This window comes from Aquarana catesbeiana, linkage group LG01, assembly GCF_042186555.1.
Source record: "Aquarana catesbeiana isolate 2022-GZ linkage group LG01, ASM4218655v1, whole genome shotgun sequence".
NCBI lineage: Eukaryota > Metazoa > Chordata > Amphibia > Anura > Ranidae > Aquarana > Aquarana catesbeiana.
In genome coordinates, this window is record NC_133324.1 from 86,267,492 (window position 1) to 86,292,003 (window position 24,512).

General features: G+C 42.1%; 1 protein-coding gene across 6 annotated transcripts in view; it reads left to right on the forward strand.

The window, feature by feature from the left end:
- The window catches only part of NIPBL (NIPBL cohesin loading factor), a 235,684-nt gene that overhangs the window by 167,450 nt on the left and 43,722 nt on the right, over positions 1 to 24,512 (forward strand). For all 6 annotated transcript variants that reach the window (XM_073621328.1, XM_073621291.1, XM_073621308.1 and 3 more), the window contains 11 exons: positions 297 to 508; positions 587 to 689; positions 2,027 to 2,125; positions 2,207 to 2,353; positions 7,100 to 7,234; positions 7,593 to 7,691; positions 7,783 to 7,836; positions 7,927 to 8,035; positions 8,128 to 8,264; positions 10,355 to 10,495; positions 21,455 to 21,548. In XM_073621328.1, coding sequence (XP_073477429.1) covers positions 297 to 508; positions 587 to 689; positions 2,027 to 2,125; positions 2,207 to 2,353; positions 7,100 to 7,234; positions 7,593 to 7,691; positions 7,783 to 7,836; positions 7,927 to 8,035; positions 8,128 to 8,264; positions 10,355 to 10,495; positions 21,455 to 21,548 — 1,330 coding nt within the window. The remainder of the gene's footprint in view (positions 1 to 296; positions 509 to 586; positions 690 to 2,026; positions 2,126 to 2,206; positions 2,354 to 7,099; positions 7,235 to 7,592; positions 7,692 to 7,782; positions 7,837 to 7,926; positions 8,036 to 8,127; positions 8,265 to 10,354; positions 10,496 to 21,454; positions 21,549 to 24,512) is intronic.

Sequence of the window (24,512 nt, forward strand, 5' to 3'; positions counted from 1 at the left end):
CCAACCTGAGGCGCCGGCATCTGTAGTAAGGGAAACAGGAAGTGAAGCCTTGCGGCTTTACAGCCTGTTTCCTACTGCGCATGCGTGAGTTGCGCTGCACTTAATGGTTTCTCCGAAAATGTACCCAGAAGTGGGAGCGGGTCCCTGTCAAAAACAGGAACCCGCTCCCCCAAAGAAGTTCTAAATGTGGCAGTGTGGAGGGGAGAGGGTGCAAACAAGCGGCGCTTCCCCTTTTTGGGTGGAGCTCCGCTTTGAACCTACATCTTATTATTTATATCCTTCTGTCTCCTCTTCAGTTTTCTCGGAAGTTTTATATAGCACAGTGGTTTCGTGACACTACAATGGAGACAGAGAAAGCCATGAAATCCCAGAAGGATGAGGACTCCGATGGAGCACATCATGCAAAAGAGGTTGAATCCACCGGAGAGATAATGCAACGAGCGGAAAAAAGGAAAAAGTTCCTCCGTAGCATCATTAGAACAGCACCATCACAGTTTAGCACTTTGAAGTAAGAACTAAATAGTAGTTGGCTTTTACTGCATTCTTTTTACTTCAACGCTGTAACACATTCATCTCTGTCTTGTAGGTCAAGTTCTGACATAGTCGACTATGATGATGCTTGTTTGATTGTGCGTTATTTGGCCTCTATGAGGCCGTTTGCCCAGAGCTTTGATATTTATTTGACCCAGGTAAATATAAGAAATCCTTCTCTAATAATTTGTTTTTTTTTTTACTGATCTTGGGAACATCTATGCTTTGCACGCAGGAACTTCAGTCTATTGTCAGAGCAGATTTTTTTTTACATGAGACGCTTTTGAAATCTCTAAAGGGACCAATTATTATGTATTCCCCCTTTTTAATGAAAGAGTAGTTAGTATTCAGTCTAGGACCTGGCTACATGAAGAATATTGTCTGCGCTCACTGCCTCCACTTCATAGATTACAGCACTCCACACTCAAGTGGTCTTTGAAGTATTCCACATGTATATAATTGATAGTGACATGAAGAGCCCATAACAGGTTCTTCTAAAATACCATCTTTGGTTTGTTTAAAGTTTTTATAAAGGTTATAGCAAGTGCCAACTTTTTTGTGGTCTTCAACATCTAGCTTTGCTGAAGTAATCCTCAGCTTTACCTGATCGTAATGGTGTTATTGGAGATTTATTGACAAGCACATTGAAGTAACATTGGTCCTTTCACACACTATGGAAGCTCAAGAAGCTATTCATAATAGCTTTTCCTTTGATTTGGTATAAAACCAGAAGCTCAGGGTCTTTGTGATTCTACGTGTAATTCTTCCTTTCTTAGGGATTACCGTATTTATCGGCGTATAACATGCACCCCAAGTTTAGGAGGGAATTTTAAGGAAAAAAAAAAACTTACATTTAAATTGCTATCAATGCAGCCTTGTTGTGTCGTTTGCAGCCTTGTTGTGTCGTTTGCAGCCTTGTTGTGTCGTTTGCAGCCTTGTTGTGTCGTTTGCAGCCTTGTTGTGTCGTTTGCAGCCTTGTTGTGTCGTCTGCAGCCTTGTTGTGTCGTCTGCAGCCTTGCCCAGTGACACTGCCGTTTTTAAATATGGCGCAGCAGAGACTCTCGGCGGCTCTGGGCTGCTTTCGCACCTCTCGGAGCCCTGTGGGCGGAGCCGAGCGCCGCCGACATACACACATAGCTGAGTGTACTCGGCTAGGTTCGGCTAGCTCCGCTCAGTCACGCCCAGTCCCTGTGTTATGTCCATCTTAGGGCAGGACTGGGCGTGACTGTGAGCGGAGCTAGCCGAACCTAGCCGAGTACACTCGGCTATGTATGAATGTCGGCGGCGATCGCTCCTCCGCTCACAGTCAGCGGGGGATCGGCGGGCATCGGCGTATAACACGCACCCGCGATTTTCCCCTGATTTTAAGGGGAAAAAAGTGCGTGTTATACGCCGATAAATACGGTACATACAAAGTGAATTAAAAGCTAAAAAAAAGTTTGGTGTCTTTGCTTTAGCAAATAACAGTGTTTTATATTCTTTTTTGTTTTTTCAGATTCTGCGGGTACTTGGGGAGAATGCAATTGCAGTCCGTACGAAAGCCATGAAGTGTTTGTCTGAAGTGGTAGCTGTAGATCCAAGCATTCTTGCCAGGGTAAGTTCTGCATCTTGTAGCTGTGCAAAGCCATGGCCACTCCTTGAATGCTGTAAATAACATACATTTTTACTTCCGCAGCTTGATATGCAGAGAGGTGTGCACGGGAGGCTGATGGACAACTCGACTAGTGTGCGAGAAGCAGCTGTGGAGTTACTTGGAAAGTTTGTACTCTGTAGACCCCAGCTTGCTGAGCAGTATTATGAGATGCTCGTTGAGAGGATTCTGGTGAGTGATAATATCTTGTTTGTAGGTATTCATTTCTCAGCTGTGCTGTTTATAAATAATTTTTAACCTACACTTGAGTTTATGTTAAGTTGGGTAGTGATATACAGTATATAACATTTGTACTTTAAAAAAAAAAAATATATATATATATAATTTTTATTTATTTTTTCCAGTGGTAGATTATTAAATGTATGTGCCTTCAGGGAAAATTACATTTTTTAAAGCGGAACTAAACGGGAGCTTTACTTACCTTTCCTCTAACAGTCCCATCCTGTGCCAGCATCTTCTTCTGTGTGCTGGTTTTTGGCCAGCTTCATTGGGTGGCGCAGAATGACATCGCTCCTACACATGTGCAAGAGCCAGTCATCCTGGCACACAGGGCAAACTGGCACTGTAAGCTTAGCTGCGCTGGAGAACGCGGAGAGCAGGCAGTTAAGTGGTTTTTATTACCAGGTCAGAGAAGATTTAGCTTCTAGGTAGTGTCCTTAGGTGATGGATGTGCCTGCTGATGTCTCTCTGAAGATCTCTATGGCCTCTTCTGAACATCCCCACAGGGTTAAGGAAAGGCTTTATCTGGATCACAGAGAGACATGCTGTAATGTTAGCACTGGGTCCTGCAGGCAGCCATCTCCACAGTACAATGTATCCGGTGACTTCTCTGGTAGGGGGCTATTGAGTCCCTGTGGGTTGAAGAATGAGCCCTCTTGCCCTGCAAAATGGAATGTGAGTGCCTCTGTGAAACCGCATGTGACATTTTCTCCTTAAAGAGTTCCCTGGTGCATTTGAGTCATCCAGGCTGCTATCTTTGTGTGGAGTGACACATAGGAGGATCCACTGCATAGTTGCCCTGTAATGGCTCCCCTAAGGGCCAGGTTAGCTCTGCATCCCTTCTCTTATCTGTTATTTCCACTGTCCCGGGGGCACAGTCCTCCAATTCCTCTGTGGGGTGCGGGAGGAATGTTCTGCAGCCATTTGTGGTTTGTGGGGGACACCCTTAGGGGTTCTTAATGGTTTGGAACACATAGGGTGGAAGCATGGAAGCTCTCCTTCCCCATCCTCCACTTTTGCAGGTGGCATCTGAAGAACATCCTCAGTGTGAGGAAAAGAAGGTAATTGTCAAAGAAGGGGAATCCTCTGTAGCGTTCTTCCAGGAGAAATTATGGGGTCTGGGGCTGTCTCAGACACAGAAGACCACAGCAGGCTGCCTGGCCAACGTGGAGAGGAACTAACTTGAAGTTGCTACTTCCCAAGCCCTCTTCTGCTAAAGTCACTGGATTTGGGTCCTAACGGCCACTAAAATATCCAAAATCTTTTCCTGTGCACCGTTACTTGCAGGCACTTAATGTATGTTGATTGGGCTCACTTGTAGGAGTTTTCACCACCAAAGCAGTTCCCTTGGAGGAGCAATACAGTTTTGCGTCCTTTGATCTGTGATTTTTCCTCTTGAACAAGACCCTGACAGTCCTGGTGGATGAGGTCCTGGTCTGTAAAGACGCAGTGGGTAACCACTTTAGCTCCGGAAGGTTTTACCCCCTTCCTGACCAGGCCATTTTTTGCGTTACGGCCCTGCGTTGCTTTAACTGACAATTGCGTGGTCGTGCGATGCTGTACCCAAATAAATTTAATGTCCCCCCACAAACAAAGTTTTCTTTTGGTGATATTTGATCATCTCTGCGGTTTATATTTTTTGCGCTATAAACAAAAAAGACCGATTTTGAAAGGAAAAAAAAACAATATTTTTTCTTTCTGCTATAAGACGTATCCAATATTTTTTTTTTTTTTTTTAAATCTAGATTCTTCATCAATTTAGGCCAATTTGTATTCTGCTACATATTGTTGGTAAAAAAAAAAAAAAAAATCCCAAAAAGCATTTATTGATTAGTTTGCGCAAAAGTTATAGCGTCTAACAAACTATGGGATAGATTTATGGACTTTTTATTTTTTTTGTATTTACTGGTAATTGGGATCAGCGATTTTTAGCGGGACTGCGACATTGCGGTGGACAAATCTGACACGTGAAACGCGTGAAGTGAAAAAGATGCACGGTCACTGTATAATTGACACTGGCAGGGAAGGGATTAACAGGGACGATCATAGGGTTAAGTGTGCTCCTAGGGAGTGATTTTTAACTGTGTGGGGGATGGACTGACTGGAGGAAGAACACAAGATCTCTCTCCCTCTGTGACAGAACAGCGGTCTGCCTTGTTGATTTTGCGCTTAGGGGCCGCCTTGCCGCAGTAAATATATACGGGGCGGTTCTTAAGTGGTTAAAGTAGTATTAAACCCCAAGTTTTTTTTTTTTTTCAACTGTACACATTGAGCGCAATAAAATAAACTTTCCCCAGTAAACTATTTGTTAAAACTCTTATGCTAGCATTTGCAGTTTACATTTTCAATGCTGCTGGCTCCTGCTCTTTCAGTGCTGCTTCCCTGAACTTCCAGTCTTCACACTGGACAATGCATTCTCCAGTCAGTCTGTTAGCTTGGAGTAGGGAGGGGGTTAAGAGAATGTCTTGTTGTCCTAGATTACTGGGCTGTGTGTTTCTCTTTGTGTATTCAGTGTAGGGAAACCCAATTCTGGGGTGACTCCAAAGGTTGCTGCGGAAGAAAAGGGGCAAGGTATGATATTGAGGCCTTAGTCTCAACACAACCTGATTCAGGTGGTTTCTTCATTCCACCAGAACCAGGGCACTGTGTTGCCATAATTTTTTCCCAAACCCTGGATTGGCAATTTCTGCTTTTTTTATTATTTTATTTTATTTTTTTTGACAAGTGTCCATTCACCTTAATGTGGCAGCATAACCAGGTGTCATGCATGTGAAATACCCTATGTTTTCTGATGTACTCCAAATAAAGTTTTTTTTTTTTAGGTAAACCAAAAATCCTCATTTATTCATATTAACAAAGCTTAAAGTGAACTTGGTAAATATAAAAATGTGATTTAGCGAACGGTACTGTTAAAGTGCAGACACAGCAAACCTGTCAGTACTCTGAGATGAACTTTACTGTGGAGCCCCTGAATTCAAAGCTCAGGCTGTAGAAAAGGCCTACATTTTTTTTTTGTCCAAGACCCCTACTATAATTAAGCCCCCTTCTACCATGTCAGAGTCCAGTGGTAGAGCCCCTACTGACCACTCAGATTTTGGCATTTGGCAGTTGAATAGTGAGAATGAGGCTTGCCTGTGGAAGCAGTGGGTCTTCGTGCGAAAAATAAAGGCTCTGTATATAGCTAGATCCTAAATTACCAGGCTTTCCCAGAGATTGCTGTTGAGATTGTCACAGGTACTTAAATACAGCACATTGTGCCTGCATTTTAGCAGCATTGCTAGCCTGGCCATTTTTTAGATTGACAACTTCAGTTTAAAGGAGAAGTTCACCTTTTAGAGAAAAATAATAAATGCACATTTTTTTTTTTTTGCAGTTTTAAAAAAAAGTATTATTATTTATTTTTGGGAGCCTATAAAGCAGGGGTCACAAATCTTTCTAAGCAAAGGACCAGTTTACTGTCTTTGGGGGGGGGGGGGGGGGGCGCAGACATTGGTGTCAATGGGTGGAATAATTCTCAATCGAGGTCAGTGGGAGGAATAATGTCCCATTATTGGTGTCAATAGGAAGAATAATACCCTATCCCTGGTATGGGAGGAGTTATGCCCCATCGTTTGTGTCAGTGGTTGTAATAGTGTCTTGTATCAGTGAGAAGAACACTGTCTCAAGGGCCAAATAAAGGCAAGCAAAGGGCTGCATCTGGCCCCTGAGCGGCAGTTTGGAGACCACTGCTGTAAAGCATTGCACCAGCAATCAGCAGATCACCTTATCTGTCGGTGTATCTGTACCTGACAGCCGCAAAGTATGTTAGGGCTTGTAGATCATTTACACACAGGGCTGGGTGAGTGAATGACACGGCCATGTGGGCGGAGCCCTGCATGGCCGCACTGTTTTTAAAAAGTGACAGTTTGTATGGGGAACCCCCACCCCCCACACTGCTGCCACAGGGAGTGGAGGCAGCAGCTGCTGCATTGGGAACAATGTTGCATGTTTCACTTTAAAAAAATGAGTGGAACATGTAACATGTTTCCAAAGTGAATTTATCTTTTTACGGTTAGTTAATGGGCATTTGTGTTTTGTTTTAGGCCCCTTTCACACGTGCGGACAGTATGTCAGTATTTCATCCATCCGTTTTCGGATGAAATACGGACATACATGCATCCCTATGTGATAGTGGGTGTCAGTGGATGAACATATCATCCGTCCACGCTATGGTCTTATTCTGCAGACGGAGGAGAATCCTATTTTTTATCTGTCTGCAGAGCGGATCGGATGATCACGGACAGACGGTCCGTGTTCATCCGATCCCCCCATAGGGAAGAGCGGAGATCTGACAGGGCGGTCCCTGCACAGTGTGCAGGGACCGCCCTGTCATCCGCCGCCTCAGTGGGAATCAACGAAGCAATCCCCGCTGAGCAAGCGGATGTTCACGGGGCGCATCATCACGGATCCGTCCCATGTGGAAGGACCGTATAACGTTAGTTGGTGAAGCATTTTCACAGACATGGAATTTAATGTGTGCTTGGATCTTCTAAAACATTGTACGCTCATATTGCTATCAAGTGCCTATGTGCACAAACTTTTAAGCATGATTTTTTTTTTTTTAGTGTTTTTATGGTTCCAAATGGTTTCAAAATTAGATGCATTTATCACTTTACATTTCATAAAATTTAACAGTTCCTGTTTTCTTCTATCTTACAGGACACTGGTATTAGTGTAAGAAAGAGGGTAATAAAGATCTTGCGGGATATCTGTTTGGAACAACCAACGTTTCCAAAAATCACAGAGATGTGTGTAAAGATGATCCGCAGAGTCAACGATGAAGAGGGCATTAAGGTAAGACTGGTGAAAGTGCTCCCCCATCCCGTCTGGCCATGAACATCTTGCTGTGCGCAGTGTGTTGCTTGCCAATAGCGTCACCTGCTAAGCGCTGCTGCTACTGGTTCCTTAGAGACATAGGAGGCCAGGGGATGCAACCACAGTGCAGTGGGGTACACTACCATCCGACACACCTAGAAGTTTCGACAATCGTTCAGCACAAGTTATTTCAGAGTTTATTGCTGCTTGCAGTGGGACAGTTTAATTTATTTTTGCTTTTCAGGTGTCTACTTTTTACCACTTTTAAAAAATAGCGACAGGGTTGCTTTAACGTTATAGCCTCATATTACATTACCCATCCTTATCTACCTTTCAGAAACTAGTAAATGAAACATTCCAGAAACTCTGGTTCTCTCCAACCCCTCAAAATGATAAAGTAGCAATGACCAGAAAGATCCTCAACATAACAGATGTGGTGAGAGCTTTTTTTTAAAAAAAAAATAAATATTGTGTATTTCCTCGTACAAGTATGTACATTAGGTTTGATGGTGTGATCTCTTATGCAGGTTGCAGCTTGCAAAGACACTGGCTATGATTGGTTTGAACAGCTTCTTCAAAATGTGAGTATAAATTACTTCTGTTTTGTTCTAAATGTTCAACATCACCTGCCTCTGCACTATATCATTAATGTGTCATCTTGTGTTCTTCAGCTTTTAAAATCGGAAGAGGATGCCTCATACAAACCGGTGAAAAAAGCCTGTACACAGCTGGTTGACAATTTGGTAGAACACATACTAAAGTATGAGGAATCCATGGCAGGTACAAAGACGTTTTGTTTTTTGCTTTTCTTTCAGCTTCGTGTTACAGAATCGTGCCCAACAGAAGAATTAAACTTGTTTCTCTTGTTGCAGAGACTGACAACAAGGGTGTGAACTCGGGTCTGTTAGTTGCTTGTATTACCACTCTGTTCTTATTCAGCAAAATCAGGCCCCAGCTGATGGTAAAACACGCCATGACCATGCAGCCATACCTTACCACTAAGTGTAGTGTAAGTAATTTGCATTGTATTCATTTTAAATATGTATTTCATGGTAATTACATATTATTATGGCTAAACTTGTATAATTCCTTTTATTGTGGAATATTGCGCATGTCATGATATGATTGTGACTGGTCAGACTGGCTTTCATAATAAAAAAAAAAGTTTTTGAAAGAGGTTTCAATGGTGTATATATCCTCTGCTTTTGTTTACCCACCATATATTATATATTTTATGGGAATGCAAATTGACTTGATTAATGTCCTCCAGTTAAATAATAACACAAGTCTCCATGGAGCTATAAAGAGAGAATGAAAATTTAAGTTATTTTATAAGAGTGGAGACGTTTATCAGGCAATGGATGTGATGGACAATGGGAGCTATTGCCTTAAACCAGTTACCTGGCAAATTTTTAGCAGGACAAGAATAAATCGGAATTTGATCTGTGGGGTTGTTGACAGAAGTAATTGGTTTTAGTGTTCTCTTTTAGCCCCCACTCACACTAGTGCGGCTTTGAAAAAAAGCCTAAAAATAGAAAACTAATGTAGCCACCGCTCTGATTGGTAAGCAGCAATATATTACATTTTAGTTTAATACAGCTTTAATGTGGAAGCCAAGGCAAAGTGTATTTCTGTCTATAATCATTTCTACTAATCAACCTATTTAACCTCAGTAGTGTTGCTCTGCAGGCTTCTGATAATCAGATACTTAGGGGACTGTCTATAAAAACTTGCTTTCTGGAATGTCTCAACATTCCTACTAGTGTAATGAATAATGCCCGTAATGTTTTTTAATACGTGTCTAATAGTTTCTCAGTTGCCTTTTGCAGGGTGAATGTAACATTCGCTAAGAAAAAGTCCTAACAACAAAATTAACATTCTCCAACAGTTTTGTGTGTGTGTGTGTCCCCCTTAATAGCAGACTTGAATGGTCTTGTATGGAATTTGCGACCATCCTATGCCTTTTTTTTTTTTTTTCTCATGGGCTCTCTCTAACCTCTATTTCAGAACGTAAAGGGCCTAATATGAATTTTGGGGAGACCCCATGCCGTTTTTTTTTCTTTGATTACACCGACCTGCCTGTCCACCTTGTCCAAATGGGGAATGCTTTGCATTCATACAGAAAATGCAAAGCTTTGACTTAATGGCACCCTTGCCAAGTGGCTGACCGCCTGTGTTCAGAATGCAGCAGAGCAGCTGTTTGGCAGGGGGCCCAGAAGCAGATGGAAATCACAGGAAGTGGCGATGTCTGCTTCACTAATTTCCAGCTTTGAGAGAACTGCCAGGTATGGCATATTCAAAGTTACATTACTCCAAGCTCGACCAATGCAACTATGTATAAAATACCCCTACCTGGAATTCTTCTTTAATTCTCATTGTCAAGTGTCATTGGGACTGTTTTCAGGATTGAATATTAGAGGAAGTTATTACAAACATTACAGCTGTTATTCGTTACCCTGACATGAATGTTGAGACCTGTGTTTTTTTTTTTTTGTACAATTAGGCCCCCCTAATCATGAATCAGTTAGGGAAGGGATATGCAATTAGCGGACCTCCAGCTATTGCAAAACTACAAGTCCCATCATGCCTCTGCCTCTGGGTGTCATGCTTGTGGCTGTCAGTCTTGCTATGCCTCATGGGACTTGTAGTTCTGCAACAGCTGGAAGTCCGCTAATTGCATATCCCTGAGTTAGGGTAATAGCTTCATGTGCTGTAGTTGTGGTACCACAATAAAATGTCATAGGTTGCGGTGCTATCATTGCTTAGAGGGCACAAAGGAAGTGGAGTTCAGTAACATCAGTGCTACTTTGCACCTTCCAGAGTTAACCTGTTCCTAAGGCATTGGTGCAATAGAAGACATAGCCATAGGGTCTGTAGTAGGTGAAGTCCCAGTCTGGCACTGGTTTTTAATTTTTCCTAAAAGTTCCCTTTGAACAAACTTCTCCATTTTGATTCTTCTAATTTTTTTCCAGGCTACAGTTTAAGATCAGGCTCCACCTTTCACTTTTATTAATTCAGACAGCATCCTTTACAGCAATATCATGTACTTTGTTGAAAGAAATGTTCTTCTACTGACAGTACTTCAATTTTCTTCCTTAGAATCAGAATGATTTCATGGTAATATGCAATGTTGCAAAAATTTTGGAACTAGTTGTGCCATTGATGGAGCACCCAAGCGAGACCTTCCTTGCTACGATAGAAGAAGATCTAATGAAGCTCATCATCAAATATGGCATGACTGTAAGATGCTTAACTGTCCTTTATTCTCATTTTCCCTGCAAATGGATTGATTAGCAAACTATTTCTAACTGTTTAAAGCAAATCTAATTAATAAGCAGTTTAGTAAAATTCTTCTGGAAAAACTAGATAGTCAGGAAAGGTTGCTTGATTTAAAATCCTGTCAGTTCAAGTAACTTTGTAAGATGGCAACAGATCATTAGAATTATGCATATTTTATATTCAGAACTCCCATGGATCCCTAAAATGTAGGTGCTCTTAATGTTTGGCCTGCAACCTTCTGCTCCTTGCTTCTACCTAGAGCCTAGTGAGATCACCCAGTATGTTTGGCAGCCATTAGGAAGGCACTGGTACTTAGAGGAGTTGGGTAAAATATTGATCGTGGAAGCTGTGGTTGGTTATTTGCATAATATAGTGTAAAAAGTAAATACTGCGCTTACACTGATTAGAGAAAAGCTGCGACTAGAAAGTAGTAAGCTGAAAATAGTGGAAGTCAGAAAAAAGTCGCGCTGAAAACTAAAGTGACGAAAGGCAAATGCCTGAAAAGTGATGTGAATGTGGAGATTGAATGTGGGTCATTAAGTGAAAGTGTCAAACACTATGAAAGAAATTAAAAATGCTATTTAAGTGAATAAAATATAAATGAGAATAATTGTGTATATGACAAAAAAAAAAAAAAACAGATATTGCATATCACAATCAGTAAACAATATGTACCTCTAGTGTCAATATGTACATTAATACAGCTTAACTGTAACCACAGAGCTAAACCATAATAGTGTAACAACATAAGAAACTGAAAAACTAAAGAAAGTCCGTGATTCAAAAAAGCAGTATTAAATAAAGTCCATCCATATTACATTGACATGCATAAGTTAAAACTGATCTCCAGGTGCTCTGTGAGGTAATGTAACAGGATCTCGCTGTGATAGGATATAAGGTGCGTAGATAAACCTCCACCTCCAAGAAAAATTGCTGCCTCTTACCAGATGGAAATGGTCTCTAAATTACAGGAGACCCAGGAGGCAGATGGCTGTACCCCAGCCAGGGATCCTTAAGCAGGCACTCAGCGTACGGGACCTAGGACTCACTCCACATAGCCTCAGCATTTATGGAAATATTGCCATGTAAAAGATAAATTGCTCCACATAGTGTAAAATCCAGCGATTTATTGTATAAAAAATATAAAGGTTGCACTTACAAAAGCATCGTAAATTGCAGGCATGTAAAATAGAAAGCCGGCCAGCTCCAAGAAAACTCGTGTCCTACGAGTCTGTGTATCGCGGTGTCGTCGGGACGTAGCTCCTCCTCCCTACGCCGTTTCGTCACAACAGGACGTGTTGTGACGAAACGGCGTAGGGAGGAGGAGCTACGTCCCGACGACACCGCGATACACAGACTCGTAGGACACGAGTTTTCTTGGAGCCGGCCGGCTTTCTATTTTACATGCCTGCAATTTACGATGCTTTTGTAAGTGCAACCTTTATATTTTTTATACAATAAATCGCTGGATTTTACACTATGTGGAGCAATTTATCTTTTACATGGCAATATTTCCATAAATGCTGAGGCTATGTGGAGTGAGTCCTAGGTCCCGTACGCTGAGTGCCTGCTTAAGGATCCCTGGCTGGGGTACAGCCATCTGCCTCCTGGGTCTCCTGTAATTTAGAGACCATTTCCATCTGGTAAGAGGCAGCAATTTTTCTTGGAGGTGGAGGTTTATCTACGCACCTTATATCCTATCACAGCGAGATCCTGTTACATTACCTCACAGAGCACCTGGAGATCAGTTTTAACTTATGCATGTCAATGTAATATGGATGGACTTTATTTAATACTGCTTTTTTGAATCACGGACTTTCTTCAGTTTTTCAGTTTCTTATGTTGTTACACTATTATGGTTTAGCTCTGTGGTTACAGTTAAGCTGTATTAATGTACATATTGACACTAGAGGTACATATTGTTTACTGATTGTGATATGCAATATCTGTTTTTTTTTTTTGTCATATACACAATTATTCTCATTTATATTTTATTCACTTAAATAGCATTTTTAATTTCTTTCATAGTGTTTGACACTTTCACTTAATGACCCACATTCAATCTCCACATTCACATCACTTTTCAGGCATTTGCCTTTCGTCACTTTAGTTTTCAGCGCGACTTTTTTCTGACTTCCGCATAATATAGTGTGCCTGGTTTTCAGGGATACTTGGGCACTTCAATGTTTGAGGCAGCATGCAGGTACCAGGAGAGACCAGTTAAAATGTGCTCAAAGGTTTACTTTAAAGGTGTACAATTCAGGTCTTTATTCATACTTGTTGCTACAGCTTGTTTAAAAAAGTCAGTTGCAAGGGAATCCTGTGTGCTGTTACCTGGAGTTTCAGGCACGGGGGGGGGGGGGGCTCTTTGCACAAGTGTACACATCCTTCTTTTTCCACAACAGCTTCTCCTGACCATCAGTAGAGGGGAGCTGAATACAGTGGGGAAAATAATTTGGTCCCCTGCAGATTTTGTAAGTTTGCCCACTTACGAAGGGTCTATAATTGTTATAGATGTATTTTAAATGATAAAGACAGAATATCAACCAAAAATCCCCCCAAAAAACACGATACAAAAGTTAGAAATTAAGTTGTGGTTCAGTGAGTAAAATAAGTATTTGATCCCCTACCAACCAACCCTAATTCTGGATCTCAGTCTGGCTACTGTATGTGCTGATGTGGTGCACAGATTAATCCTATAAATTTAAAATAACGACAACTTGTTATGTGTCTAAAAGACAACTGGCCTCAGAATCTTTCTTCTATTCAAAGCTCACCATCATAGACATGACCAAAAATCTGTCAAAAGGACGTCAGGAACAAGATTGTAGACCTGCACAAGGCTGGAATGGGCTACAAGACCATCAGCAAGAAGCTTGGTGAGGAGGCAACTGGTGGATTGATTGTTCGCAAATGGAGGAAATACAAAATAACCATCAATCGCTCTCGGTCTGGATCTCCATGCATGGTTTTGCCTCATGGGGTAAGGATGATCATAAGAAAAGTGAGGGATCAGCCCAGAACTACACATGAGGAGCTTGTGAATAATCTCAATCAAGGCAGTTGGTACCACAGTCACCAAACAAACTATTGGTTTCAATGCGCCGCCATGGATTAAAATCCTGCAGCGCCCACAAGGTCACCCTCCTCAAGAAAGCACGTCTACAGGCCCATCTGAAGTCTGCCAATGAACATCTAAATGATTCTGACAAGGATTGGGAGAAAGTGTTGTGATCAGATGAGACCAAAATTGCGCTCTTTGGCCATAACTCGATTCGCTGCGTTTGGAGGACGAAAAATGCTGACTTTGACCCTAAGAGCACCATCCCTACAGTCAAGCACAGAGGTGGAAACTTGCTTTGAAGCTGTTTCTCTGTTAAAGATGCAGGCCGACTTTGTCACATTGAGGGGCGAATGGATGGGGTCATGTATTGTAAAATCTTGGTTGAGAACCTTCTTCCCTCAGCCAGAGCACTGAAGATGGGTTGTGGCTGTGTCTTCCAGCATGACAATCACCCAAAACATACCGCCAAGCCAACAAAGGAGTGGTTCAAGAAGAGGTCATGGAGTGGCCTAGCCAGTCCTCAGACCTTAAGCCTATAGAAAATTTATGGAGGAAGCAGAAACTTCAAGTTGCCAATCTACAGCCAAGAAACCTTAAAGCGGAACTTCAGTCATTTTTTTCATCTTTCCATCTATTAAATCTTCTGCCCATGTTGTTGTTTTAACTTTGGATAGTAAAACATTTTTTTCTGCCAGTAAATAACTTATGCAGCCCACTTCCTGTTTCTTGTCTGGTAAAATGCCTAGGGGTTTGACATCATATGCAGCTCTGTCTCTCACTTGTGAGAGTTTGCCAGGAAGGGAGGGAGGATGAGTCATAAAAGGGCCAATTAGAGCTGCAGAGCTGGAGGTGTGCCTTGTGACTTAGTGGAGGGTGATTTCTGCAGCATATTTGGCAAGTACAGAATCACAGTATATATAAAATAATATGCAAAGTGGTTGGAGAGAAGCTTCAGAATGGCAAAGGTGTTTTTATCACAAATTATGTGAGCAGACTGCAGTTCTTCTTTAAGGATTTAGAGAAGATCTGTGAAGAGTGGACCAAAATCCCTCCTGAGATGTGTGCAAACCTGGTAACCAACTGCAAGAAACGTCTTACCTCTGTGCTTGCCAACAAGGGTTTCTCCACCAAGTACGAAGTCATGTTTTGCTTGGGGATCAAATATTTATTTTACTCACTGAACTGCAACTCAATTTATAGCATTTGTATTGTGTGTTTTTTTTTTTTTTTCCTTGATTTTTGGTTGATATTCTGTCTCTATCATTTAAAATTCACCTATGATAAAAATTACAGACTCTTCATTTCTTTTGTAAGTGAGCAAACTTAAAAAATCTGCAGGCGATCAAATAATAACTTTCCCCACTGTAGGTGAAGACGACTGACTTAATTTATCCAAATGCAGACCCAGTACAAAGCTTCCTTTACTGGTGATCAGGAGCAGCTGTTGCAGGAAGAAAGGATGTAAACCCATTGCTTCAAGGCTGAAAGACCTGTGTCTAAAATTCCTGGTTATAAGCAAAATGGGCACCCCTGGCAATCAACTTTTTTTTCTCGTTCATTGAGGGACACAGGTATTCAGTCAGGTAATACTGATGCCTACAAGAGGATTGCACACTGGCAAATAGAAAAGTAAGTCAGCTCCTGTATAACGCTCCTCTACCCAGCAAGCCTCAATCTTTTTCTAGTTTCCTAGGTGGATGAGCCTTTTTTTTTCAGCTGTCGAGAAAAGTCTAACCGCATTTTTGTTGGCATTTTTTCATTCTAAATGTTTTTTCCTTTTCTGTTAAAGAGGAAGTAAATCCTGATGGGTTTACTTCCTCTTTGTTTCCCTGCAAAGGTAAAGCATAATGGGCTACTATGCATCGCATAGTAGCCCATTATGTGTCACTTACCTGACACAGGAGCCTGCAATGCCACCGCTGTCCTCTCTGGTACGGCACGTCCATCTTCTTCTGGGTATCGTGGCTCCGGCGCTTTGATTGGCCGGAGCCGCAATGATGTTACTCCCGCGCATGCGCACGGGAGCTGCCACTAATGGCATATCACCGTAGACAGCGGTGCCTTTCTTTTTGCAAATATCTCCTAAACCGTGTAGGTTTAGGTGATATTTCTTGGACCTACATTTAATCTAGGCTTACCTGTAGGTCAAAGTGGTCTGTAAGGGTTTACAACCACTTTAACTTCAATCAAGATTTTTCACTACATGCTGCTCTTTATATTGCAGCCATCCAAATTGGCCTTTCCTAAGCCTAACTTTGGATTGTCATGTCAGCCCCTGCTGGACTGAACATGCAGGGCTAGCCTGTAACATGATCTTGGTGCACTGGAATCTGCACTGTGGTGCTTTCTAAACCTTTATGTACAGGTAAAAGTTAACCTGAGAGTTTTCTAGTCCAAAGCTGTGGCACTGCCTCAGCACTTGACCCTGTCTCTGAGGACTCACTTTGTGAATAAGGCCCAATGCCTTTTCTCAATGCCCTTTCTTACACTGGCCTTTTTTGCCAAGACACTTGTGCCTAGCTCCATGGCTGGTGACATTATGCTGGATCTCGTGGGATCCAGAGCAACTTAGACTTATGGCTTGTGGTCGGAATGAATAAGGCTTTGTTCTGTGCTGGTACCATAAATCCTTTGGTATACATTGCTAAGCGGGATTGGTTGTCTAGCTAAGCAACCATTTTTTGCCATGGAGTTTCCATCCCCTTAGTCTTAAGGGTTATGTATTTAAGGCCTCAGGCCTTATGTAGACTGGCTGGTTTTTCTCACCTGGACTTACTTGTTTTTTTTATTATTCATTAGGTTCCCTCTTGAGGCCAGTTCCTTCTGGAAGTTGCCCCAATTTTTTGTTTCCTCTGTTACGATGGGTTCTGGTTGAGTGTTTCCTTTTGTGGAGTCATTCCCCTGTGGTGGTGACCTTATTTATTCTGGTCTTGTACATCAGGTTTATTCTCTATGTTGTTGCTTAGGTTTTGTTGATAGGTTCCCCCATCTAGTAGGAGACTCCACCTCATCTGGTTTCATAGTTTTTCACTGGTCCTTAAAGCAAATCCTGGGCTGCAAGCAGTACACTGGGTTTTGGTTTGGGAGGGTATAGGTTATTGGGGAGATGGTGGTGTTTTTCTAGGAGGGAGGAATTAGTGTGTTGTAGGAGCCTTTTTCTTTTCATGATGCTGTTTTATCCATAGAATAAATTATGAGGAAGTAGCCTTTGGGTGGTCAATCGTATTTCTTTTTTGTTTTTGCAGTATACTTGTACACGGAGACACCCTCCCCTTAATTGTAGGCGGCACCCCTCACACTTTCTATTGAGATTGGGCTCCCAGGTCCACATCCTTTTCTATTTTTTTTTTTTTTGCTGCAAGCAGTACACAATCCTCTTTGTGAGAGTTGATAGTGATTGCTTTGATCATTCCAACTGTAACTGAATCCCTGTGTACTTCAATGGACAGGAAAAAAAATAAGATTTTTGTACTTACAGTAAAATCCCTTTTTTGGAGTCCCATCACTCTGTTTTCTTCTCTTGGTACCGCTTTACCACAAAACGAAGGCAAACTGGGTAGAGAAGGTTGTTATATGGGTGCTGTATGCCGGTGTTCAGTCCCGCGGCATTATAAACCCCACTGTATCGAACTAACTGTGTCCCTCCATGGACTCTGGTTATTTTTCTGAGCAATTTGCAGGGACAGGTAAGAATGTCAACTTATTTTTTTAAAGTTTCAGCAAAGCCACTGTAGCAAATACATATGGAACTTCATGACATCTAACATTTAAAAGCAAAAATTTATAGCACGCATGAAAAAAATATGTTTGGAAAGCTGGGATGAAGCCTGAGACATCACTTCTGGAAGCTTTTTTGTCTATTCTTATGATAGGCTGGCATCAAGCTTCCCTGCAGGAGCTGCTGCCAATCACTCGACCCACTGAAGACCCTCCCCTTAAGCCTCACAACAGTGTGTGTCATTTGGAGCGGTTGTCACCTATAAATCATTAAAAGAAGAATCATTAGTAATGATTAAGCGCACTTGGAGTGTGTGAAATGCATCTACCAGCTTTCTGTCAACACTTTGGGATATTCTAAATAAAGGAATTTTGATTGAGTACAAAGTGCGGCCATTTCTTCTTTTGATGATATACGGAGGCAGGCACGTGTCCAGATCATCAGGCTTTCAAAACCTCACTTAGAGCAGCGAGTCGTCTTGTTTGGATACCTATAAATTACTGCTTGAGCCACCCCACAGGCACACACAGATCAGGTGGGCAGAGGAGAGGGAGCTGAAGCCATTCACCCTGCTGGAGGAATTCCTCAGGCTGATAGTCACATGGGGAAGCTTCCAGAGGTAAAAGGAGGAAATGAAAAGCTTCCTCCCTGTGAGCTGGAGGAGCATGCACAATGGCAACACAATAACCAGAAGAACAGCACAAATATACAGACATACAAGCTGTTTTTTGTTTGTATATGTACCCCACCTAGATCAGTTGCAGAAGGCGTACCTAACGTTATTGTATCCTATGCTGCTGCTGGCACCTGATAATCCATGTTCTATACACGTTCCCCTACACCCTCCCTCACTTGCTTTTCTCTTTCAGCCCAGTCTAAAAATATAAAACTGATTTGTCAGGCCACATAAGTAAGGTGTATGGAGGAATACATCCCCCACAACCTGGAGGGGGAATGCAACCACTGATCGACAAAAGTTTTCCAGCTTGTCTCTGACAGAAGACGATCAACTTCTGTTGAGTGGGGACGCCCAGACAGTGATTAAATTTCAGTCAGTGTGTGGCCAGTTTTAGCCTTTAAAGAGTACGCTTTTACGCAGTTCAATTCATGCAAGGTCCAATTTACAATTCCATATAACAGTGGATTGAAATAGAAAAGCTGAGGTATCCGGAGCAGCCAATAAGATTTAAGCTTTCAAGTTGTAGATAAATAGCAGCTATACTGTTTGGGTTCCACAACAGGTTTATTTCCTGATTATCTTATTTGTGTTTAAGTTGCCCAGTATTCATGTGTTTGTATTTGCATCTTGTCCTATTTATTTTAGTAACTTATCCCCTTCACACCGACGTAACGCAAATATGCGGCCTTCGGCTTGAAGGGTTTGTACCCCCGCAGCAGGCATCACCCCGGTTACCTTTTTTTTTTTTTTTTTTTTTAGAGCCGACACTCGGCTTTCTTATAACAATCGATGCGGATAAGCAGCCACTCAATCTTAATAACATGTATTATGTCTCCTCCCCCCGCCTTCCACAGCTCACCCGGGCTCTCCCGTCCCACCGGGAGGCCTGAGCGACCAGCCAGCAGGTCCGCCGACTGGCCGGAGACCTGAGCAAAGCCGTAATTGGCTTAGATCGGGTCTCGAATCTAGTAACCCAGAAGCGATGTCATTTAAGTCGGAAGACTTAAAGGCGCCAAATTTTTAAAAAAAGACAACATTCAGAACAGCCAAACTTGCCATTTTGAATGCTTTTAAGTGCAAAGGAGGGATTTGGAGTCTTATAGACCCCAGATTTCTCCCTAAAGAGTACCTATCACTGCCTATTACTGTCACAAGGGATGTTTACATTCCTTGTGACAGCAATAAAAGTGATCAGAGAATTTTTTTTTTTTAAAGAGACAGGGTAAATTAAAAAAAAAAAAAAATATGAAAGCGCCCCATCCCTCCATGTTCGTGCATTACCAATGTTCAAACCACACATGTGAGGGATCGTTAGAGGGAGAGCCAATAGCACAAGACTTCCTCTGTAACTATAAACTGGTAAAGATCTGTAATAGCAGGATATCTGCGCTAAACCCAAAAGAATAAGTGTGTGTGTATATGTGTATATATATATATATATATATATATATATATATATATATATATATATATATATATATATATATGTATGTATGTGAACACGGTGCTGCAAAAAAAAAAAAAACCTGAATATTCAGTCCATAAATGTGTTCAGCAAATAAAAATGTGCAACCAAAAAGGGCATATATAAATACAAACATGCTGTGATTAATAAATGTGCTGAGATAAATCAAAAACAATATTTAAACTGTAGTCCAAAAAGTGCTTGACCCGATGTGAACAACCAGGACGAACTTCTCGGAAAAACAAGCGATTTTTCTGTTCATCAAATAAAGTAAGTAAAACAGCGCCGCTTACCAGATGTGATGGATCTCAAATTATAGAGATCGGATAGACATACACAGGAAGGAAGGTTCACTTGGCCAAAAAAGATGTATCCACAGACTCTTCCAATAGCGAGATCCCTCCTGTAGTGGCTTTCCTCTGCTGCGATGTTCCTCACAGAGCCTTTGGCAAGATAAACTTCTCCAAGGGATGTATTATGAAATGGAAAGAAGAGGCTTCATGGTGCAGTACTTGAATTAAAAGGTATTTATTCTTAAAACATCGTAAGCACTGACATCCAAACAAAATGGCATTCAGTGTATTCAAACCAGCCGCGGCTCAAGCCAGCCAGCTGGTGCTTGGTGACGTCAAGACCTGTAGCTTCAGCCGACGCGTTTCCCAGTACAAGGCTTCGACTGTGAAAAGGAGGCTGTGTCTGGATGTCACACCCCACGCTATTTATATATACACAAACAGGAGAGACACCGGAAACCACCATTAAGCGCTAAAGCCTAAGGTGTCATTAATATATACTACGCACATTAGTACCAATTGGTACCAAATGCTCTGCAAATTCCATTAAGGATTAGTTTGCATTTATACAACATAATGGAAACCAAATAGATATGTTACAGGTACATGTAATGGTTTAACATATCTATTTGGTTTCCATTATGTTGTGTAAATGTCAAACTAATCCTTTGTGGAATTTGCAGAGCAATTGGTACTAGTGTGTGTAGTATATGCTAATGACACCTTAATATGTAGCGCTTAATGGTGGTTCCAGTGTCTCTCCTGTTTGTGTATATATAAATAGCGTGGGGTGTGGTGTCCAACGTAGATATTTGCCAGCACACCAAGGATCAGCACAAGGTGGCGTCCAAACGGTTTAATTTATTGCATGATCACAACACAAGAAGGTGCATCGTTTCGGAGTCACTCAGGACCCCTTCGTCAGGCATGTGATGGCGTGTGATGTCCAGACACAGCCTCCTTTCCCAGTCGAAGCCTTGTACTGGAAACGCGCTGGGTGGAGCTACAGGTCTTGACGTCACCACGCACCAGCTGGCTGGCTTGAGCCGCGGTTGGTTTGAATACACTGAATGCCATTTTGTTTGGATGTCAGTGCTTATGATGATTTAAGAATAAACACCTTTTAATTCGATTACTGCACCGTGAAGCCTCTTCTTTCCATTTCATAATACTTCCCTTGGAGGAGTTTCTTGCCAAAGGCTCTGTGAGGAACATCGCAGCAGAGGAAAGCCGCAATTGAAAGAGTCTGTGTCTTGGCCAAGTGATCCTTCCTGTGTGTGCCTATTTTATCTCTATAATTTGAGATCCATCACATTCGGTAAGCGGCGCTGTTTTACTTACTTTGTTAGATGAACAGAAAAATTGTTTGTTCTTCTGAAAAGTTCGTCCTGGTTGTTCACATTGGGTCAAGCACTTTTTGGACTACACAGTTTAAATATTGTTTTTGATTTATCTCAGCATGTCTCAGCACATTTAATAATCACAGCACGTTTGCATTTATATATGCCCTTTTTGGTTGCGCATTTTTATTGGTTGTATACAACTCTAAACTGGTAACCAGTAGAAATTTTTAAAGCATCGCCTATGTAGATTTTTAAGTACCGGAATTTGTCACCATTCCAAAGCATGACTATCACTTTTCTAGCATGTTAATATGTGCTACTATTCTCTACTCTAAACCCTCTTCTGTATTTATTTTAGGTGGTGCAGCATTGTGTGAGCTGCCTAGGGGCTGTCGTAAACAAAGTAACACAAAACTATAAGTTTGTCTGGGCGTGTTTTAATAGATATTATGGTAAGTTTTTTTTTGTTTTTTTTTTTCTTTTTCTGTGTTGGCATTTATGTAATACTTTTGAAATAGTCTGCTCGTTTTGATAAAACTCTTTTGTAGAGTGAATAGTAATCGCTGAAACTAATATAGATTGCTTGTACTGAGAATCTTGGATCTACTTTTAAAATAAGATGTTGCAAAGAATAAGCCCTGAAACTAGAGGTCACAGTTCTTTGCTAATTTCACTAGTATACTGATAACTAGCATTGGGTCAAAATAAATACTGTTACCTGAAATGTGCAGATGTACATCCAAGTTCAAGAGAAGGAGGAATATTGACCGGACATACTTTGTTAGGTTGTCTCAGTATTCAATGAATAAGCAAAGTAGCTCATAAGCTGCCGTGTTTTCAGAGTAAGCTGTTTTGTAAATCACTTTACTGCCTTTGGTAGTACCTGTGTTTTATAATTTACACAGACTATGTGACATCAGTTGGTAAATATTAATGTGAAACGGCATCCAAAACCTAATTATTTGATAGTGTGGGGAGGAGTTAGAACCTGTGCTTTCTGTGGGGAGTTCATGTATCATTCATGGTGGATGGAACAGAAAGTTGCATGAATGGAGCAAGAAGTCTAGAGAGTATAAATACAGCTGAAATATTGGAGTATGGCTAAAACTTTTTTGTCCCTGGTTGTGGGGGATCACAGGAGTGCAATTCATTCTGTACCCATGTGACTCGTATTCAACCAACAAGCGGGCTACATGGGAGAGATCCAAACATTAATGTTGGAATCCACCCAGATGTCTTCACTGGCAGCTCAGCACACTGCTGACAGGCTGAGCCAGCTGCTCATACTCCCTCCAAGGCCCAGCACTCCAGTGAGACTGAGAAATGAGCGTTAAGCAATCTTTGATCACTCATAACTTTTCCCCATTCAATGCTTTATATTATTAGGAATTGGAAACCAACGCTCAGTTTGTCACCCTGCCTTTCAGCATTTGCTCTGCACCAAGGGTCTTCACAAAAGTACTGGCTTCAAGTTCTCAGGGCATGACCACCTACTGAGAGATTCCTGAGCCATGGACCTGTTTTCTGACATTCGAAGGACAGTGCAGTTCCTTCGAACTTTCAGATGTGTAAAAGCGTTAGTAAACCGCTGGGAACCCCCCCCCCCCCCCCCCCCCCCCAAAAAAAAAAAAAAAAACTCTGCAAGGCAATGGCATAATGTGTTAGTATGCATTGCATACTAGCACATTATGAAATACCTTAAAAATAAAGCCCCCGCAGCGGTGCCCAGTCACCTCTGAGGGGGCTGACATGTTCCCCGGCGCTTCTTTCGGGTTTGTGGGCTCCGGTTCTCTGAGTGGCTGGAGCCACAATACCGTCACTCCTGCGCATGCGCACAGGCGCCCTCGGTTCCAGCAAGAAGCTTGATACACCGTAGCTTCAGAGCGCATGCACGGCTGATGTCAGCGGCTGCATGCAGAGTGAATATCTCCTAAACGGTGTACCTTTAGGAGATATTCATTTTACCTATAGGTAAGCCTGATTTATAGGCTTACCTGTAGGTAAAAATCACAAAGCAAGGTATACAACTGCTTGAAGGAGTCTGCTCTTTGGCCTTCACATTGTCCTAAGTATTTGAGGCTGATCTTGGACATGGTACATGCAAAACCTTTCTTTTCCTATCAAGATTGTTTCTTTGAGGTCCAGCTGCCAGACTCTCGGGTCAACCAAACATCCCAAGACTCGCTTCTGCTCGAGGGTTCTGTGCCTTAATGATAGCCAGCCCCATCAAGCCACCCCCGCAAGCAATCCTCTTTGCTCAGTTTCACTTTGGACACTTGCAGATCAACATTCTCATCAGGTAGGACAAGCAAATCCCCTCTCTGGATTACCCATTACTGCTCTCTAGCCAGGCAAAACTCTCCCTGGCATGGTGGATTTCTAATTCTGCCCTAGAATCCAGGAAATCGCTCCTTTCATCTCTTTCAAGAGTGGCAACATTGGACACAAGCCTGATGGGCTGGGGCAGGGTCTGCAATTCCCTGACTGTCCTAAAGAACCTGAATCTCACAAGGAGTCAATTTTTCCATCAGCATGCTGGAGTTGAGAGAAATACGGCTGATTCTCCTACACTGGACCCCTCTCCTACATGGTCACCCAATCAGGATGCAGCCAGACAATGGCAAAGATGTGGCCTACATAAATCACCAAAGGGGTACCAGAAGTCACCTCACCCTGAAGGAAGCAAGCCGCATTCTCCCCTGGTCAGAGAAACACATTTAAAGTGTAAGTTAACCTTTACAGAAAATTTGTAAGATGAACTTACACTGGACCCACTCCTTAAACTAACACCCCCCTCGGCTGTACCTGATGCCGGTGCTCACCCGCTAGGAGACATTGGGTCGCCGGTGGGTGGATTTGAAATCCCTGTTTACGAGGCACGTTTAGGAGATTAAGCCACAGGGATTTAAAATCCCTGGTCCAATGAAGCGGCGGCCCGTTGTCTCCTAGCGCGTGATCGCCGGCTTCAGGTACAACGGGACCGGAGGTGATGGGGAGGGGATCCAGTGTAAGTTCACCTTACAGATTTTCTGTAAAGGTGAACTTACCCTTTAAGCTCTTTCTGATAGCTACATACTGGGAATGGAAAATTGAAATGCAGACTTCCTGAGTTGGCAATACGTGGACTCAGGGGAGTGGTCCATGCATCCAGAAATCTTGGTTCTCTGTCATAAATGCGGAATGCCAGATGTGGTCATCATGGCTTCTAGATTCATCAAAAAATTAGACAGATTTGTGGATACGCTTGCTCTTGCTGGGGTTGTAGTGGTGAATCCAGTGAGGATTGTTCAACTACTGCACAACATAAAGTAAAGGAAACATGGATTCCTGTGATCTTCATTGCCTCAAATTGCCCCTAGGGAACTTGGTACACAGACAAACCCAGGCTTCTGTCGGATGAACCTTGGCCTCTTCTA